The 17450-nt window shown below is 38.7% G+C and overlaps 1 protein-coding gene across 1 annotated transcript in view; it reads left to right on the forward strand.

The window, feature by feature from the left end:
* lamc1 (laminin, gamma 1) overlaps window positions 1-17450 on the forward strand; it is a 73987-nt gene that overhangs the window by 32444 nt on the left and 24093 nt on the right. The window contains exons 2-3 of the mRNA XM_048164685.1: window positions 9954-10258; window positions 16215-16345. Of these exons, the coding sequence (XP_048020642.1) occupies window positions 9954-10258; window positions 16215-16345 (436 nt within the window). The remainder of the gene's footprint in view (window positions 1-9953; window positions 10259-16214; window positions 16346-17450) is intronic.

Consider the following 17450-nt stretch of genomic DNA (forward strand, 5'->3'; position numbering starts at 1 on the left):
ACCCGGATCCTTCTTCTACGCAGCCATGATGTAGTTGATGCAGTTTGGTCTGGCATTGTCATGTTGGAAAATGCAAGGTCTTCCTTGAAAGAGACGACGTCTGGATGGGAGCATATGTTGTCTATAGAACTTGGATATACCTTTCAGCATTGATGGTGCCTTTCCAGATGTGTAAGCTGCCCATGCCACACGCACTCATGCAACCCCATACCATCAGAGATGCAGGCTTCTGAACTGAGCACAGATAACAACTTGGGTTGTCCTTGTCCTCTTTAGTACGGATGACATAGCGTCCCAGTTTTCCAAAAAGAACTTCAAATTTTGATTCGTCTGACCACAGAACAGTTTTCCACTTCGCCACAGTCTATTTTAAATGAGTCTTGGCCCAGAGAAAACGCCTACGCTTCTGGATCATGTTTAGATATGGCTTTTTTTTGACCTATAGAGTTTTAGCCGGCAACGGCGAATGGCACGGTGTATTGTGTTCACCGACAATGTTTTCTGGAAGTATTCCTGAGCCCATCTTGTGATTTCCATTACAGTAGCATTCCTGTATGTGATGCATTGCCGTCTAAGGGCCCGAAGATCACGGGCATCCAGTATGGTTTTCCGGCCTTGACCCTTACGCACAGAGGTTGTTCCAGATTGTCTAAATCTTTGGATGATATTATGCACTGTAGATGATGATAACTTCAAACTCTTTGCAATTTTTCTCTGAGAAACTCCTTTCTGATATTGCTCCACTATTTTTCGCTGCAGCATTGGAGGAATTGGTGATCCTCTGCCCATCTTGACTTCTGAGAGACACTGCCACTCTGAGAGGCTCTTTCTATACCCAATCATGTTGCCAATTGACCTAATAAGTTGCAAATTGGTCCTCCAGCTGTTCCTTATATGTACATTTAACTTTTCCAGCCTCTTATTGCTACCTGTCCCAACCTTTTTGAAATGTGTAGCTCTCATGAAATCCAAAATGAGACAATATTTGGCATGACATTTCAAAATGTCTCACTTTCAGCATTTGATATGTTATCTTTATTCTATTGTGAATAAAATATAAGTTTATGAGATTTGTAAATTATTGCATATATATATATATATATATATATATATATATATATATATATATATATATATAGGGCTGGGCGATATATGTCACGCGCATTTCGTCAGTAAAGCTGGTTCCCTGATTACCGCTAAATCTATATATAAAATAATATAAATATATATATATATAATTTTCTTTTTTTATAACACGCCATACTTTCATCCAAACTGAATAATTAAAAACAAGTTAAAAAAGGGTAAATTGTCTATAAATATTTTTTTTATTCTTAATTTTCTTTGCTGACAGTCAAATTCTTGTTAAAACACACTAGACATGCTTATTCTGTACATTTTGAGCACTTTTTGTGTGAAATCATATTTATTTTGTCCATCAAATGTGCGCTTTCACTTTAATTGAGCGTCAGATGCGCAGCAAAAAGAGACTTTGTGCCGAAACTCCCGCTTCACTGCTGCTCATGCGCTGCTCCTGTTCCCAGTGTGAAATCATCCATTGGTTAACATGCACGCCACTGCTCACGCGCTGCTCATGGTGTAAAACCAGTGTAAGGCTGAACACCGTTACTGACAATTGTCATTTTGGCTGCGTGAGATTCTCCAGCTTTGTTAATGTTTAGCAACTGAGGCACGAGCTGTTAAAGCTCCGTCCTCTTCTGGAAAGGGGGCCGGAAGCAGCAGCTCATTTGCATTTAAAGGGACACACACAAAATGCGTGTTTTCGCTCACACCCAAATAAGGGCAGATTTGACCAGCTATAATAAATGATCTATGGGATATTTTGAGCTGAAACTTCAGACACATTCTGGGGATACCAGAGACTTATATTACATCTTTTGATAGGGGAATTATTGGTCCCCAATGCATCCTTGCAGTTTCTTTCAAAAACATCTTGCTGAATAGAATAGTTTTTATAATTGGCACACAAGCCTCAGCGTGTTGTCTGAGCCCTTCTCTCAGCTTAAGCCACACTGAACCTCACAGTGGCATTTCATGAACTTCCTCGCCTCCTTCAGAGGACATGCCTTAAATTTAATGGCATACATCCTTTCTCCGTCCTCTTTTATACAGTTGGCAAAGTGTTTTGCTCCCCAACCCTCTTAATTAACTTTTTCATCATCTTTTGATAACAGAAGCAGATGACATTTTGAGTTCTGAAACATAGTGTTTTTATAGCACAATAACCTCTTTTATCACAAAAGTTCATGGGAAATTTCTCATTCTATGATCCCTTTAATGCAGCTTAATGTATTTTTCTTTGACTTAGCCTTGTGTCTCATTATGTACTTGTTTATGGTTGCAGTTTTTGCTCAACCAAGATGATTCTCTCATTTAATCATGTCTGTCTTGCATTCTTTGATTTAGTGACAAGTTTCATCAAATATGTCTCTTCCCCATGGTCCTTGATGTTATCTTCTCTGTTTTACCTCTTATAGTCTATGTTGTCCCCTTGCTTTTGATAATTTGCAGATGTTCCCACTGTCTTTTTCAATCTATCTTTTGGTCTGCTTGACCCCCCACACTGGCGTCATTATGTGCGGAAGCACATTCCAGGCAGTTCAGCAAGCTCTCGCCCTCCTCCCACCTCAACAACTCCTGTCATAAGTTGTCACAAAGTCTCAGTTTTGGTAAAAGGTATGAGACAGAGAGAAACTGCATCTCAATGAGTCTGTTTACCAAAGGCTGATAACCAGAGATTGTGACCTTGAGCAAGGCACATAAACCAAGGTCGCCTCAAGGGTGTTGTCTCTCTGATAAGGGTTCTAATTCGGCCCAATGTGAAAAGTTATCCATGCTAAGCACAAAATCAGAAGTTATTTGATGTTTTGTAGTTGTGGAGAAGGATTTTAGACCAATAAAAGACCACTTTGTAAGGAAGAAAATAATTCTCTTTGGTGAAGATATGACTGCATGTGTCTGTGTGAGTGAGGACAGATTGTGAAAGACAGAGGAAGTGGAGTAGAAGGTCGTGTCTGATAACTGATAAAGCTGTGCTTGACATTTCCAGAGATTTTGATGGTGGATATGCCTGAGACAGTTTGATCTGAGCGGCATGGAAAGGATTTTTCTTTTCTTTTTTTTTTCTTCTTTGTTTTTTTTGTGGTTATATCCGTCTTTTATCTATTCAGCCTCACAATGGGGAGCCCCACAAATTTTATCATCAGTACCCTGATTGTTCTGGAAGAAGTGGTGGATTTCCTCTTGTTCTTCTGCTCAGGGCAGTCTTGAACTTGAATGGCTGGGTAAAACCATGTAGTGCTTTCATTCATGTGCCACAAAATGCATAACACAATTAATGGACTTAATGTGGCAATATTTCTATCTTTTTTTTTTTTTTTTTTTTGCACAGACTTGAATTGAGAAAAAACTCTGGGATCTAACAGTCAGAGACTTTTAGGAAAATGTTGGCTTTTTTAATTTAAACCTGGTTAAAAAAAAGTTAAGATTTTGAAAAAGTTACTTCCATATTTTTCTGAATATATATATATTTTTTTCTTAGAAATACATCTAAAAAAAAAAACAGGTTTGTCTTATATTTAGGGTCTAGACTTGTGTCAATGTGTTAAAAGATCGCAAACGCAAAAAGTCAGTCAAAGAAAAGCTTACCGTCTAAGAGCCGCGTGACTGTCACGTTTGCTCGCTGATGGACCAAACTTACCCCGTATGTGATTTCAAAACTGCAATAAGATTTCACTTCTACTATTAATGAAATTTTGATAAGTTACATTGTTTTCACTATGAAATGGATAGCCTAATTAAATTGTTATAAAATTCAGATTATAATTCAGTTGTAATTCAGCGCTACAGGTTATTTTCATGGTATGCCAAAAAGTGTTTATTTTTAAATGGGATTGTTGGCACATTTAACCTGTATTTATCATACTTTTCAATACGAAAAGTTATGGTCTTCAAAAAGCCTTCTGCATTTCTGTAGGTCACTAATCAAATAAGCTAATTTAAATATTATTTATATATACTTAAAAATCTAATTAAACATGTTGCATTACATTTTAAAAATACAAAAATGTAACCATGTTCACTAGGAGTCACAGACTTTTGGACCCCATTCTGGATTTAAGTCCACTTCATATCTGCATTCAGTGGCAGCAATAATGAATAAGTGATTAGGTGTAGAGGAATTTCCCATTAATGGTGGGATTAAAGAGCCCTTCAATTTGCCTCCATATGAGCCTAATTAGGTGGTGTTTTGTGAAAAGCTTTAACTCTTGGTGTAAACCTCAGTACAACAGTTGACTTCACACCAGCGTCAGTTCATGAGCAGAGAGAGTGACTTTTCCCATGAAGATTAAAAAATAAAACCAGCCATCACTCAAAACCATTAAATAATTAAAAGACTAAATGAAGTTTACTTCAACAAATCTCTAATACTCTGAAGTATTGTGTAATATATTTTGTATGTTCTAGTATGTTCTCCGTCTGTACGCACAGCTGGCTCACACTCGAGAAAAGAGACTCCTCCTGCTCATCGCTGCAATTTTTCTCAACTTCAGGAGACACCTGTGGCTACTTCCCCCACAGCTGCAGCCGATGATGGTTTAGGTCTGCGTAATGTCTGCTTTGTTGACCCAAAGAGGAAATGATTAATTGCCCAAAGGACGTGCAATATTTTTGGGATCACGAGAACATCAGGTTCCCATATTTTTAACCTATCTCCATATGTTCATCAGGACTTTTTTCTTTGCTCTGATAATACTGCCGTGTATCACTTTTGCTGCAGTGGTATAATGCAACTGGACACGATTGTCCTATTTTCATCTTTACGCCACATTGTTTGAAACAGGCCTCCATCTTAATTCTCTTATTCCAGAATGCAGACCCTGAAATCGCACCCTCTCAGTCTCCAAAGTCTTTGTGACAAAGATGAGATGTCATCAAGTATAAGTTCAAAGACTGTCCAGTGCGACACCCCCTACAGGGCCTGACCCTTTCCTCTTCGTGTGCACCCTGGCTTCAGTCATGCCTTTGAGCTCCAGCAATGCTCCAGTGAACACTATGAGTCAGTGCTCAAGTGCTCTTTGTCTGTCCTTCTGAAGTGCGTTGACTACGTGAAGGGGCTTTTTTGTTTCCCTCTCAGCCAGCTTCTGGCTTGATTCTTCACGGCTTTGCCAACAGATTTGGTTCGTCTTGTTTTGCGAGGATGCCGGGGAGACTTCAGAGGTGAGACATCAATGATGGCACTGTTCGCCACAATGCCAGAGCAGTCAGCGAAATACATGCACGACTCGCATGTGAAGGCTTTAAGGCATTGCATTGTTTGGGTATTAGGTTTTAAAAGTCATCCCGCTGTTGTCGGATCCATGGCGTAGCTGTGTCAAATGTGGGTGCCTTGGATTGTTCCTGGGTTCAAAGCAGGACTTGATTAGTATTTGGGCACAATTGTTCCCAGCCTTTGTTTCAGTGCACCTGAACTGCAATGAATTACAGTATGACCAAGGGACAAATTAATGTACAATTTGGCTTGAAAACATCTGGATAAGGATTGTGAATAAGAGTAAGTCACCCGATTGCCAAAAAGAGAGCAGAATTTGAAAGCCCCATTAGAAATATTGACAGCTATAAAACTGTTGCTGGAAAGTACCTTTGACTCACTGTTGTGCTGTCTGAATTTGTGTTTGGGAAATTTCCAATGTACATGCATGGAAATATTGTCTTCTTTCATGTGCATGACAGTCATCATTTTCACTCTTTTGCAAGAACTTGTGCGGTGATTCCAATACAGTTTTTTTTCTTCTTTTGTTGTTTCTGGTCACTTTTAAAGGGATAGTTTATCCAAAATGTAAAAAACTGTCATCATTTACTCACCCTCATCCAAACCCATTTGACTTTATTTCTCATGTAGAACACAAAAGATGTTTTGAGGAATGTTTCAGCTTTTTTTGCCCATACAGTCAAGTCATTGGGGTCCAAAACAACATTGATTGCATTTACATGCACCCTCATAATGCGATTAGAATGGGATTTTGGCAATATGGCGATTAAACTTTACCTTTTGTAAACGCAATACTTCGATCAGACTAATGCGATTAAGCTCGTAATCGTAGTAACCATAATCGCATTAAACTATGTGGCGTACGCCATTTTTAATCGCAATAAACAGGCATGTAAAGTAAACACATTAATATAGCATTATTACTGCTCTGACCAAAGTGCGCATGTGCTCGGTTCTACACGGATGCCGTGTATTGTTCACACAACTTCATGAATGAACTCCGACCATGACATGATTCTGAAGTTTTCTCTTCTCCAAATTGCGAAACTCTGTCAACACGGCTCATTGTATCTTCATCCAGATGATACAAAAAACGCACTGACAGCATAGGCAAACCCGACATTGCGATGTTCGTCAATTTGAATTTAATGCGAGTAGATTAAAACAATGGCTGGTAACATACACACTGTATGCCTATCTGTGGTATAACCATATTTATTAGCGAATAATCGGAGTAATGAAAATTGCATGTTAACTGAAGTGAAGAGTTCTGCTCATGTCATATAAACACCTTACTGTGATTAAGACCTTACTCTGATTATGAGAAATAATCGCATTATTGATGCACGTAAACATAGTCATTGATTGTCTATTGCTAAAGCTACGTGTGGCATTTTCAACTCATTCACTAACAAAAAAAAGCAGAAAGCCCACGCCCTATTGTAAAAATCTCTCCCACTTCTGTTGAACTTTGACCTTGACAGCCTGATGTGTGCAGGGGGCTCTTAAAAGTCAGCAAGTTCATTTTCATGTTAACAGCCATAATGCCCTCAGAGACTGCTGCAAGGAATGAGTCTTTTTGTCATTGCTTTACATCAGTCCCTGCTTTAGCTGTAGTTTAACTTTTTGATGCAATCTCTCATTCTATTTACTTAACACACCGTTGTCCCTAGATTTTGCGGATTTGTTTGGAGTGCAAATTCTTTGCTAAAGCAAACATTGGTCTCCCCCGTGGCCCTGCTGAAAGATGGTGTCATTTTCTTCGCACTAAATAAATTATGCCTCTCCATGCCCTTTCCATTGGCCCCTGGTTACAGTCTTTCTCAAACACACATAGCTTGCTCAGACATGCAAAAATATGTTTTTACACACTCTGTATAATTGCTGGAGGACCTCGTAAGCTGCTGAAAACCAGACAAGCACACTAAGCTTCTTGTTAAAAAAAAAAAAAAAAAAAAGTGTCATTATGCTCGTCATTTTACGAGACAATGCTTGATTGCATGTTATGCATTTAAAGAGCGGAAAGAAGAATTCAAGCTGGTTGATGATGAAATGATTCCAATCATGGTAGAGAGATAATTATATACACAATAAAGAAGTGAAAAACCTTAAAAAGTAAAAAAAAAAAAAAAAGACTAGTTTAAACACATGTGCTAAGCTTTTATAAATGTACTCCTTGTATTCATGCTGTTTTCATGTGGTTTTTTAAGTTTAAAGCAGTGGTCTCAATCTCAATTCCTGGAGGTCCGCAGCTCTGCACAGTTTAGCTCCAATTAGCTCCAACTCACACCTGTTTGAAAGTTTCTAGTAATCCTGAAGACCTTGATTAGCTGGATCAGGTTTGCTTAGGGTTGGAGCAAAACTGTGCAGAGCTGTGGCCCTCAAGGAAAATAGTTATTTCACCCAAAAATGAAATTTCTGTCATTAAATACTCACCCTCATGTCATTCCACACCTGTAAGGCCTTCATTCATCTTCGGAACACAAATTAAGATATTTTGATGAAATCCAAGAGGTTTTTTTTATCCTCTACACTGCGTTCCAAATTGTTATGCAATTGACACATCAGTAAGATTTCAGTACAATAAACATTCAGATTTTAGTTTTTCTAAGAAAATGTTTGTTTTTTTATTTATCCATGTCTTTTTAGATAACTGGTATCAATCTCTGACAAAATAATTTGCTAGATCTATGGAAAGATCTTTCTGAAGATGAAAAGCATGAAATGGTGCAATGTTGTGCAAAAGGCATGAAAACAACTAATATTGTGTGAAACTGAATGGAGATTATCGAATTATCATAAGATTTGTGAGTGATTTAGAGTACAGCAGAACTCGGTCAGATAAAGGCTTATTAATGAAAGTTCCTGTCAAAAAAAATGTATTGTATTAAAAGGGCAGCTATAAAAAAGTTGAGCAGCAAACAGGTATTTGAAGCTGCTGGTGTCTCTGGAGTCTTGAGAACCTCACCATGCAGGCTGGCAGTTGTGCGTAAAGATGCATTTTAGATGCCACTAACCAAACCTAAAAAAAAGAAGAAACATTTACAGTGGGTGTAGAAATACATTTTCAAACAGTTTTATTGCTGTGGTGTTTTTTTGCAGCATGGGATAGTGAATAGTGCATTGTACTATGCACTATCCTCGTTTTTATACCATAGCTGAAAATGGCCAGTTATGAACTCCACATATCTTGCAAAAGTCATTTTAATACCCTCCACCTCACTTCCCAGTATTCCAGCCCAAATCATCACCCACCAGCTTCTTGCTGACATCGCAGTCTTGTTGGAACGTGGTGGCCATTCACCAACCATCCAGAAATCCATCCGTTTAGACCATCCATTGTAGTATGGCATTAGACAGTGAATAAAACTATTTAAAAATGAGTCTTCGTGTATTTCTAAACCCACTGTAAATGTTTCTCTTTGTGAGGTTTGGTTAGAGGTGGTTAAAATGCATCTTTAAGCACAACTGCCAGCCTGCATGCAGAGCTTCTTGAGACTCCAGAGGCTCCAGTAGCTTCAAATACCTGTTTACTGCTCAACATTGGCTTTTTTTATAGCTGCCCTTCTAATACAATTAATGTTTTTGACAGGAACTTTCCTCAATAAGCCTTTATCTGACCGAGTTCTGCTGTGCTCTAAATCACTCACAAATCTTATGATAATTTGATAATCTCTATTCAGTTTCACACAATATTAGTTGTTTTCATGCCTTTTGCACAACATTGCACCATTTCATGCTTTTCATCTTCGTCTCTTCCCCTGTCATTCTGCTGCTCTATTTTCATTGCAGCGCTTCCAGGTTCTACGTCTGAAGAAATGCATTATAGTTTTTAGCGGCAGTTAAACCTGCAAATATACATTTTTGTATTTTTGAATAAAAAATACAAAAAATGTATTTGTCATCAAGTATTTCTGAATAAATTCGTCAAAAAAATTGATTTTCACATCATGACAATCATGACGATTTCAAAAGCGGTTACGACCCTGCTTCTTACAGCATCTATAAGGGAAAAATGAGCTGAACGATAGAAATTTGAGGACAAGGATTTGCAGATCTTATCAGACAGGAAGGAGCTCTGAGGTATTTTGAGCGGAACAAGGTTATGTTTGCATGGCATTATGCCAGCTGTGTGTAGTATCAGGCTTGTCTGCTTAACCTTGATTCTGTGCAATCTTTCAGAGATGTGTGTATGTTTGACACCTGCGTTGCTGATTTAGTGTCTTATCCAGTCCTTGAATCCAGCTCTATCTTTAGTGGGCCGTACTCAAGCACAGATTGTTTAGTAAAGAGAGCGTATGGTATCCATCCAGTCATCTTCCAGCTTTATCTGAACTCCGTTCTACCTTTATTTCGCAGACACTACTGCCAGCCTATCTGTGATATCTGCCTTGCATTCTCTGTACATTATAGAACATGTCTCTTTGATCTCCTCTTCTATGTTTACCTAAATATATGATCAGATACGGTGAGGATACGCAGCATATGTTTATCTGTGACATTCCTATGCAATGCATGCTGATTCTGCTAATTCTCCTTCTGATGATCCGTTCAGTTTCAGTGCTTTATGGTGTTAAATTTTTGTGTTTTCGATGTGTTTTACGAAACAAAAGAGGAATGAAGTATTCAATGCCTCATATTGCCTTCTCTTTTCTTCCAGGCAAGGCTTTCGACATCACCTACGTGCGTCTGAAGTTCCACACCAGCCGTCCTGAGAGCTTTGCCATCTACAAGCGCACCAGTGAGGACGGGCCCTGGATTCCCTACCAGTACTACAGCGGCTCCTGCGAGAAGACCTACAGCAAGACCAACCGCGGCTTTATCCGCACGAGCGAGGACGAGCAGCAGGCTCTGTGCACAGATGAGTTTAGCGACATCTCACCCCTCACCGGAGGAAACGTGGCCTTCTCCACGCTCGAGGGCCGACCCAGCGCATATAACTTCGACAACAGCCCTGTACTGCAGGTATCTCTCATTTTGTTATCTCTATTGGTCGCTCACTCTTCTTTGATTCCCCTAACTCACTCATGAAGTCAAAACGATCACATCATTCGCAGTCTCAGACATAACAAAGTTATTGGTGGGAATCGAAATCTCAGTTTCCAGATGTGTGGTTGTGTAGTAATGTGTGATTGCAGCCAAGTTACTTTTCCAAGATTTTTCTGTCCAGATTGAGCAACTTTCTGCAGCCTAAAACAAAACAACTCATAATTTAGAATGGTTTGCATGTGAGAGATATTGGCATTTGCAAAACAAAACAATAAAATAACACATTTTTATTTACCATATTTTCTGGAAAATAAGTTGCAACAAGTTGCTGCTGTTTAACTGCAATTGCAGAAAATAATAATAATAAATGGTAATTATCTGTTCAAATGATAATTTTTCTGTCAACAATTTATTAATTTAATAAGTGGTAGTCCATTTTTTTGAAAGAAGTCTGTTATGCTCACTACGGCTACATTTATTTGAACAAAAATGGAGTAAAAACAGCAAAATTGTGAAATTGGAAAATTTATTTTAGTTTAGTTTTATTCAGTTTTATATTAGTTTATATATATATTTTTTTGTTTTGTTTTGTTTTACTTTATGTAAAAATCTTTTTTTTGATCAATTCAATGCATCCTTGCATTGAAAAAAATCTTAATGACCTCAAATTTTATAATGGTAATATACTTTTGCCTATTTTATTTTATTTTATTTCAATTTTATTTTATATTTTTTTTATTTGTTTTACTTGTGTAAAAATCTTTTTTGATCAATTCAAAGCATCCTTGCTGAATAAATTATTTTATTTGATATTTTTTGATTTTTGATTTTATACTCAGCGGCTGAGTAGCCTGCACCATTATTTTGTTGCTTCATTAAAGCATCAATTTTAATGCTCACAAATAGGTTTACGGTGTGTTTTCAGCACGTTTCAGCCCGTTACATGCCACAGAAATACTACTGTTACATTATTTCAGTTACTGATATACTTCCAGAGACCACAACCACACAAAAAAACATTTTTCAGACTAATTAGCTGAATAAGAGACAGACGCTCAGCCCAAACTGAGCTGAGTCAGTCCTTCCGCATGCTGACTATGGAATTTGTTGTCAGGCAGGGAAAACGGCCTGCACACCGAGCCAAAACAAGATGCTGCCCTGGTTACGGGGAGGTGAGAAAAGGTTAAGTGTGTGAGATATGAGCAGGAGTGGGTGGACAGCAGATAATGTATGGCTGAATTCATGTATGGAAGCAGGCTGGTTGGTTGTTGTGTGTTCGTGAGACCCGTGGTGTGATGTCCAGGTGGTACGTTGCCTCCCGCTCGCTCAGCACAGCCAGCAGTTGCAACATGTTACTAGGCGACACCCCCCAGATTTCCCACCCCATCCTGATTGTGCTTGGCAGCACACAGACACAGCTGGAAAAGAGTGCGTGTGCATGGATGATGTGCAGTGTGTGCATGCAAGAGCTGGAACATTGGATTCTGATTTGGATTGATTTGTGTCTTTTTGAATCATTTTTATCAGTTTCATTTCACCATGTACTTTCACATGTTGAACATCCAAGTCAGTCTGCGTAGTTTCTACTTTACAAAAGACAATCTGAAATAGATATTCTTGTAGGACGACGCCTGAATATTTCTAGTTATGATGCCTTTTTTCAGTTATTTTGGGAGCTCTTCTTCAGTGTAATGAGACTGCACCATTGGTCACTTGATTAGTATTCACATTTCACTTAAACAGTTGTCAAAATATAGTTATGTATCACCAAATAAGTGATTCACATGGTCATGTGTAATGTAATGTTACCTTGACCAAATGTACAATTTTAGTACTGTCGTCAGATGCTTCCATATCAGACATCTCATGTGGCGTAAAACTATTAATATCAAAGCCCCGAACTCTTTTTATAGGAATGGATCTGTTTCTGTGGGTTTAGGTGGCTGTCATGCCTGCTCCAATATAGAAGCATGTGATGAGTAAAGATGACAAGGTTTGTTTGAGGACTTTTGGAAATGATCCACAGCAAGTTGCTTCACTCGTCATTTGTCTGATAGTTAGCTGTTACTGTTTTTGTTTTATGTTTCCAAGCAGTGCTGATGGTAAGAAACTGTGATATATAAAGGTGATATTTGTTGTCACAGGTACTGACCACGATACCAAGTCAGTACTGAAATTTTACAAATGTGATTCTTTGAGCACCATTGAGCGGATTCGTAAACACCTCTGATTGGCCATTGTGTTCACTCGCTCATTAGATATGTCTGTGATTGGCTACAATGATCAACACTTAGAAAACATGTTGTAAATAGACACTTTTCACTGAGCGCTTACACAGATGCACAAGGGAGTGTTTGAAAGCAGGCGTGATAGACGCTTTCAAATTCAAAACACTTTCATTTGCTTTCAAACCGTGCATTGATCATTGTAACCAATCGCAGACATGTCTGATGAGCGTGTGAACACAAAGGCTAATCAGAGGTGTTTAGGAATCCACTCAACAGCGCTCAAAGCGTCATATTTTTAAAATTTCAGTACTGACTTGGTACTTTTGATAACACTAATGATATATAAAATCCACACCTTGAAATAATCGATGGTACTATGCTCATCCTTAAAGGGTTAGTTCACCTAAAATTGAAAATTCTGTCATTATTTACTCATGTCGTTCCAAACCCGTAAGACTTCCGTTCATCTTCTAAACAAAAATGAAGATCTTTTTGATGAAATCTGAGAGATTTCTGTCCTTCCATTGACAGCTACGCAACTGACACTTTGACGCTTCAAAAAGTTCATAAAGACATTGTAAAACTAATCCATATGAATCGAGCGGTTTAGTCCAAATTTTCTGAAGAGAATCAATGACTTTATATGATGAACATATTGAATTTAGGATTTTATTCACAAAAAAAAAATAATTGATCATCGAACATAAACAGAGAAGCTCAACCAAAACTGATTGACACACGAGAGTATACCTCTCAAACAGGCTGCGTAACACATGAGACTGAACCACAGACCTGCCAACATGTACGCATTTTGCGTAGCAGGTACGCATTTTGACCTCAGAGTACACTGGTACGATTTGTCACTCTATACTCCTCCGTGCACGCGTAGTACTCAAATCCAGCAAAAGAAAGAGTTCGACCAATCATAGCGCTGGGTTTATTTCCCCAAATAGCAAGCGGGAATGATTGACACATGCGTATGGCCTATCAATAAAAAGACACTGCAAATCGACAGCTACACAAAATCCCGCTCGATCCCTCCTTCACTCCTGCCGTCTCAGTGACTGAATTCTCAAGCGAGGACAGTACTAGCAAAGACTATAGACCTTATGTAGCCCCGCCCCTTTTCAGCGCTGCGCTTGTTGTCTTTTGACTTCCGGCTTGTATTTCCACAGCGATCGTATGTAATTTATGAATGAACTGCTCATTTTAAAATCTTCCCGTTCTACTGACATTTGTTAAGACAACCGCTTTAAACATTACAATGCTCATGATAATTTTTGTTAACTCTACAACACGTAAATCCACTTCACCAGCTAATTCTTCTTCAACAGCGATGCCATAGAAATATACAGGGCTATCGCGAAAACGGAAGTTCAAAGACAATATTCTAAAGATGGCGGCGCGCATGTTTCTCTGGTAAATAAGGTCAAGACGTCTCACTCGTATTGTTTTGAATGGGAGAAAGTGTAACGCGCAATATGGCGGAATAAGTCCCGCCTTCTAAAGCCAAGAGCCAATCGCCGACTGGTAAAGTCACGCGTCACTTCAGCGGCCGTTAGAATCACCGGTTTCTATAGAAACAGTCAGACTCGTGCCTCCGGAGACGCGCATTTAGGTCTGCGCATGCGCATTAGCTTGATCCAGCCTGAAAAAATAGTTTTTTTTTTTTCATGATTCGAGCGTTTATTCGAGTCGGTTGTTGTTAGATTTCATTGGTGATTTCAAATATGAAATTTAATCGTAAGGTTGGGTGAACAATTTTGGAGAATCTGGTGTTTCCCCATTCAAAGAGATAGGAGCTGCATGATGCCCAGGATGCCCGAGAGGCGTTTCAAAGATGGCCGCCGAGTGAAATGACTCGTCTTAAAGGGACTTTGGTACTAGTCACGGTACTTCTGACTCCTTAAGGTAAACGGGTAAAAAAGGCTCAAGTAATATTGAACAACAAATCTAAATAAAATTGAAATCGCTATTTGGCTTGGTGAATATGAAAATGTTGTGATGTGTGACTGACTGACAAGCGCGAGTCTGGAGAAACATGCGTTTATTTATTTATATGTAGCCTGCATGTGTTGCGTTATTGTGTTAATACTAACTAAAGTACCTTTTATGTTACATAGCCTACTTATTTTGTATGAAAACTAGCACATTAGTTACTTATGCGTTTAAAATTACCGTTGTCTCAAAGCTGCGCGAGCTCTCATAAACACAAACGCGCGCGCACAGAGAGAGGAGATCATTGTAAAATGAAAATTGCCGTGCTTGGTTTAAAATTTGTTCTTGCTTGTGTTATTTTTTTTAGGAGAAAACATTTTTAATTATCCACCCGTGTTTTTTAAGATTCGTTAAATGACGGACGCTTTAGTTAACACAACCCCTCGTTATATGTTGGACTAACTTTTTGATATTCTTGAATACTCGATGCGTTTTGCTCTTATTGGTCCTTTCTATTCATTGTTAACAGTTTTCTATAAATATGTTTGTATTGGCTAATCTTTTATTCAGCGAATGTTTATCTCGTTTATAATTCAAAGACAGCAAGTTACAAATAGAAACCCTTTTTTCTGTGGGATTTAGTATCATATTTGGATATTGGAATAATAAATTAAGTATTTTAAATGAATCACATGTAAACTCAATGTTTACTGTTTTCTAAGGGTTTCTTAATTGTAGACTCGACTGCCAGGTTAGTTGTAGGCCTATGTAATGTAAATATAGCCTACTTGAAATGGCAAACAAAAATTTTAGTCCATAATAAATATATGAATGCCATTTACTTGTGGCTGTCAGTTTGTATAAGCTCACATTATGCAATGCAATAGTAATCATGAATTAAAAAAAAGCTCCCCCCCCCAAAAAAAACCCCCAAAACAAAACATGTCCCATCCCGTCACACTGGTACTCGAAAAAATTTTCCAAGGTTGGCAGGTCTGGAACAGTCTCACATGCGAACATGCTTGAGCTTCCGTTTACCACAACTGATGTGTGAGTTTATTATTTTTATGACAGATTGTCTGCATAACGCATTGCTTTTGGCTTGCTTCGGATTTGATACATATATCTGGATAAGGTGTCAGAATGACTTAAGGAAGTTTCCTCCTCAGTTCTAGCAGAGATTTAGTGGGCTGAAAATGTTCACTGTTGTTACAGGGTTGCCTGGCTCCACTTTAAACCCCTGAGCTATTCTGTCAGTCCACTTGTAAAATAACAACTCACACGGTTTATAGCAAAGCTGGAGGAAATGCTAAGTTTTTAGAAAAGGACTAATGTCTTGGTCTGAGTCATGTTTTCTTTGGTTTCTGAGATTGTTTCCATTGGCACTCCCAACATGTGGCCAAAGCAGGCAAAGTTCAACTGCAAGTAATGTGCAACATCATTCTAAATGATTACATGCTAAACGCCACGCTGGTGGTTTTTTTTTTTCTTCCCATGAAACCTTTCTGCAGACATTACAGTGACTCAATGTGACTCTAGCAGGGTTGGTTTAGATTAGAGACCTGAAGATTTATTTCCTTTAAACATCTGCACACAGAACAGATGGGAAGAATCCTTCCCTGCGAAAGTATTCCAAAAAAACAAAATCTTTACATGCTTATCTATGACTGACCTTTCTCTATCTACATTCTTTTTTTCCTCCATGTTGTTATTGTGTCTTTTTTTTAAATGCCTAATGTGTAACACCACTGTTTTCTCTCTGTCAGGATTGGGTGACTGCCACAGACATCAGAGTGACCCTGAACAGATTAAACACTTTCGGAGATGAAGTTTTCAACGATCCCAAAGTTCTCAAATCCTACTACTACGCCATCTCAGACTTTGCTGTGGGAGGAAGGTACGTTTTCAGTTTTAACATCCGCTCTCTGAACGTAAGTTTAAATCGGCATCTCCAGCTGTTCTGGATGTGGTTCTTTGTGTTGCTTCACTCTCCAGTGTAAATATGTCAATATGTAGTTTAATGAGACATTCACATATCTGCCTTGTACTCAAACCAAGGATATCAACGGCTCCATCTGGAATGCTGGACATGTGACCTGAAAGATGATATGAGTTTTTTTTTCAGTGTGCAAACAAAAGAGATGAACCAACGCTCTGAAAGATTAGATCGCTGCAGTGTGAGTTTTCACACTTTGAGTGAAATGGGTTGATTGGGATGTAGTGGAACAAGCCTTTTCTTACCTCACACCGGTCAAAAATAGCACAAAATGTCTTGTTTTAAACCATTTTGTTCAATTGTGTATATAATAAATATATATATATATAATATAAAAAGGACCGAACGGAATTCCTGTGCAGTTATCTTAACTCTAGATACAACCTTGAAAGAAATATCTCTTTATTTCCAGTCTGTGGAATCTGTAAACTATGACAGTAAGCTTTTAAGATGAAGGACATGCTGAAGAAGCCCTTATACGGGATCAGAGCACTGTCGAGCAAGTGTGAAACATCTCCTGGTGCTCCATTGCATGTCTTTTTACCTTAATCTGTTTGAAATGTGGAGCAGATTTCCATTACACAGCCCACATTCCCTACATTCCTGCCTGGGAGTGCTGGATTACAGAGCACAGAGGAACTGGAATGGGGCGGGCAGAGAGTCTGGAAAGGGAACAAGGCCGAGGCTGAAGGGAATAATTTACACCTGCTGCCTCACGGCCTCAGTGCTCCTGTCCAGCAGACACATCAGCGCTGAATGGCAGCCGGATGTTCCTTGTGTGATCTGATGAACAGAAACATAGAATCTTGGGAGTTTTAATGCATCCCTGATAAGTGTATGTTAGGAAAAGAATGCATGTCCGATGAGTGCATATCCTCCACCAAGTTATTATTCCTCACATCACCTTTTCCATAAGGCTTTGCCAAAGAACATCTGAAACAATGTGTGTGAGGTGGCTTCAGCTGCACAAGCCCTCTCTTGTTCTGAGGCCTCTGTAGGTGAATAT

This window comes from Megalobrama amblycephala, linkage group LG17 (assembly GCF_018812025.1).
Source record: "Megalobrama amblycephala isolate DHTTF-2021 linkage group LG17, ASM1881202v1, whole genome shotgun sequence".
NCBI lineage: Eukaryota > Metazoa > Chordata > Actinopteri > Cypriniformes > Xenocyprididae > Megalobrama > Megalobrama amblycephala.